This window comes from Miscanthus floridulus, chromosome 10 (assembly GCF_019320115.1).
Source record: "Miscanthus floridulus cultivar M001 chromosome 10, ASM1932011v1, whole genome shotgun sequence".
NCBI lineage: Eukaryota > Viridiplantae > Streptophyta > Magnoliopsida > Poales > Poaceae > Miscanthus > Miscanthus floridulus.
The window spans coordinates 47,268,438-47,272,518 of record NC_089589.1 but is presented as its reverse complement, the minus strand read 5'-3'; the positions used below and the strand labels follow the sequence as shown (position 1 = coordinate 47,272,518).

The following is a 4,081-nucleotide window of genomic DNA, read 5'->3' as shown; positions in this document are numbered from 1 at the left end:
GAAATTGAACATGTCATGACTGGGTCCTGACAATTTTTTTTGTTTACACCCCTATCCGGTTCCATACCATCCAACTGTGATGTCACTTCTTGCGTAGGAAAGGGATGCTATTATTCTTGTATTCACTTTCTCAAATATGTGTTGCTTATTTGGCACTCTAAACAGTCTTAATGAAATGACATTGTCCACAAAGTTGTAATCTTATCAAACACTACGACGTTGGTACAGAGCAGGTCTTCATGAGGATGTTGTTCGAAAAAAAATTTAAAAATTAGAATTTCAAAGTCTAAGAACATAAAGAATATTTGTGTCCCTAAATGATATCAAATGGAAATGTTGCCAACTATATAGTAATAATAGATCTCATCGAGCTCTACAATTTCTATATACAGATTGTCTTATCCAACATTATATGGAAATTTTATGAATTTATTTGCATGTCAGCTATTTTTATAGATGGTCCACTTAAATAACCCCTTCTGAAAAAATATTTGTAGTTGCTTAAGAGAAACCTCAATAAATAGGCCAATTTCTAGAGGCAAACCTTGGATTTTGGGCTGGTTGACATATTCCTAAGGTAGGAACCCTTTTGACCCACCTCTTAAAATATAGTACGGCGTCTCCAAACTGGTTTTGTAGTAATGCCAGCGTAGATATAAGAACTTCCAACATGACTTTGAGATGGATTGCAGTCTCTACGAACGCTCTTCTCTGTTGTGAAGTACAAGTGCCACCTATTCCGAAATAACCGTTCTTGTTGGAGTTTGCATGTGAATAGAACGTTGGTTTATTAATTGCTTTTGTGTTGAGTCATTCATCTCAACAATAAGTTTTGAGTATATGTACGCATAATGTATTTTATTCGCGTATACAAACTGCATGGCTGTGCCCCGAGCCTTGTCTGGCCCTGTTTTCGGTTGTTCTGTTGTTTCTAGTTTTGCTTTGTTGAGCCCTAGTGATTTCCCCTTTAATTTTCGGTTGTTTCTGTTTGGACCGGCCATTGCTGGGGCAGTGTCTGGTCGTTTTGTCTCCAGTTCTCCTGGGCTAAGATTCTTTTTCTCTTGTAATAAAGTAGTATGACAAAGTTTGAGCTATCTTTTGGAAATAAAATGTGTCGCATTCACACAACGACTGCTTTGTGTGGGAATACTTTCTATCAACTCCTAGAACACGTTGACTTGCACAAAACATCTTGAAGGTAGAACCTGAAACCTTAATGACACTATAACACAACATACCTTTGCCGACACTTTTTATAGTGGACAAATGGTACCTTTCCCGATAGATAACCTCTCGCGAAAGGTTTTGCCGACAGTTTAGAAACAGTCGCGCTATAAGCCGTGGGCGAAAGTTTTGCCGACAGTTAAAGGAATCGCCGACACTTTTTGTGTTGCCAAATGGTGGACCTACGCCGACAGTTGAAACCTACGCCGACAGTTAACCCTTTGCCGACAGTTAAGACCTACGCCGACAGTTTGAACCTTTTCCAACAGTTTGTGTGTTGGCGAAACCATTTTCAAGGTATTTTGTGAATCATGCCCTGTCCAACAACTAAACTATCGGCAAAACTGTACTGTAAATATAGATATAAATACAATTTGAATAATTTGACAAATCCACTGTTATTCATATAGAAGGAAAATCTCAATTCTTAGGAGCTAGATAGAGTTGATTCATTTTCAGAAAACAGTGTTCTCATCAGGTCTGCAAAACATGACATAGACGTTCTGAACTTGAGACGACTAACAAAAAAAAGCCAGAGTAATATTTAATAGGCCACACATTTTCGCGGAGGACCATCCATGAGAATGCTCTAAGCTGCAGCGCCCTTGCCCTTCTTGCGCTGAAGCTTCTTCACGTAGAACTCAAGCTCTTTACCCTAAAGCAGGGATGAAAACGGTACGGATATTTTTCGACCGTATTCGAGACCGAATCCGTTTAGAGGGGCTGAGATCTGTCCGTATCCGAGTCCGGATATTCAACATCCGTTACCGTATCCGTATCCGAATACTCAAATCGCATATTTATGATGTCGATATCCAATCGTATCCTATCCGGCATAGTTGACACTATTCGTATTCGAATCCGAATCCGGACAGAAATATAAAAACAAATATAATATCAGTGATATCCGTCCGTATCCGACCCATTTTCATCCCTACCCTCAAGGATGTACCTGTTATACAAAAAAGAAAAGTGTATTGTAAGGAGCTGCCAGCAATATAAGATATAAGTGAAAATAAGGGGACAACTTTCATTCTACTTGAAGCCTAGAAGGATAAATTTGTGACAGCTCCCAACATATCTAAAATGTCTAGACTCACAGTGATTGTAACATAAAGAGTATAAATAGTGAGACGCTATGTTGCAAGAAATAGTGAGACGTTGTGTTGCAAGAAATAATACCTCAGCAGATTCCTTCTTTGCAGCAGGAGCCTTTTTCTTCCTACAGATGTCAACTCCATAGTGAGTGAGGTACCACTGCTTGAATGGGGCAGCATCAACTTGCACAATGGCACTCTTCACAAGGGTTTGAGTCCTCACAAGCTCATTGTTTGATGCATTGTAGACCATGTATCCAGGCGAAGAGCCCTCCACTTCACATTACCTCCACGAACACGAACCCTCCTCACTGTCTTGTTGCTTGACAACTTGGTGTTGGCCAGCTGGCGCCCAAGCTCATACCTTCAAGAGAAGAGTTCAGCTACATTATAGTTGTATCCTACCAGAACAAACTAAGAATCATTTTGGTTAATCATTGTTAAGCCAACAATATTTGGAATCAACAGTTCATGCTGATTACTAAATAATTACAACAAAATATTACTTAATGATTCTTTTCTAGCACATACTGATAAAAAGGAAACTATTTATCTTGGCAAATAAAGTGCACATAGCGTGATTCAAAGTTGTTGCACTCATATTCCAGCACTAATGAAAATTAACTAGCTAACAAATTTTGGTAGTGAGGCTTATAAAATTGGGAAGGTATAATACTAGAATAGGTGCACTACCTTCTCCCATTTGCTAATACCCTGAGTCCCTGACCAATATTCTCCCATTTTCAGAGAAGGAAATGGTACAGGACCAAACAAAAAACACATGGCCCAGAACATGTGGAAAACTACAAATTATCACCCTAGAAGCACAACATCGCCATCCCTAAATTCTAAATTTGATATGTTCTTACTTAGCTGTTCCATTGAGCCATTGAGGCTTGTAGATCATCTCAAGTATTATTTCCATGTATGTAAAAATAATCAAGATGTGAGTGCAGCCAAAAGTATGAACAACATAGTATCCAATGATGAATAATATGAATATTCTGTTATAATTAACATCAAGTGAAAGTAACACGTACAGTTTCACATGGTAGTATGTCACTGGCGCCATGACTAGAAACGGGAACCAATGCAATGTCAAGAGGAAAGAAGCACATAGGGCCCCTTGGAGTGCGTATTCTATCAGCACCACAGCATTGATGCAAGATGACGAATCATATGGGTTGATATAGTCATACTCCAAATCTGACAGACAGATAAGCTGGTATAAAAGCAGAAAGGCAAAATCAGTTGAACAAATCAACAAGAGTGGATCAACTAACAAGAGCGGACAGTCATTTAATTGATATGACATCTCGACATTTTATAAAATGAAAACTGGGAAAGTTCCTTTGAACTCAATATTGCTTGCAGTGACCGATATAAGCAATGGCTGTTGTCAGCTGAGATATAAGCCATGGCCCTGTGTCATTGTACAAGCTGCTACAACCCAATAACCTTGCCTAGCAAAGTAGAGGAGAAAAACGCATGAAGCTTTGTTTGGTTTGAATTTGGGCAAGGTGGGGATTCCCTTGCTTTTGAGGGAGAGCCAAATTGGCTCTCCTCGCCTAGCAAGGTGTGCCTTACCTAACCTTTGCCAAGCAAGGAAAGTGGGCAAGTTTGTGCAAGACAACCAAACATAACCTAACTCTCATAGGTATTTTGCAAATTTTGTCATAATGACAGCAAGTATGACCTGCTGGAATGGTTTCAGTACTATCTGGTAGTTGGTATTAACTGATATCATAGAAGTAAAGACC

General features: G+C 39.2%; 1 protein-coding gene across 1 annotated transcript; it reads right to left on the bottom strand.

Moving 5' to 3' along the window:
- Positions 1-1,813: 1,813 nt before the first annotated feature.
- On the bottom strand, positions 1,814-2,574 carry LOC136488563 (small ribosomal subunit protein eS8-like). Its single transcript, XM_066485457.1, has 2 exons — positions 2,407-2,574; positions 1,814-1,879 (listed from the first exon to the last, which is right to left on the bottom strand). The coding sequence occupies exons 1-2, from the start codon at positions 2,572-2,574 to the stop codon at positions 1,814-1,816; spliced, it is 234 nt and encodes a 77-aa protein (XP_066341554.1).
- Positions 2,575-4,081: the final 1,507 nt, after the last annotated feature.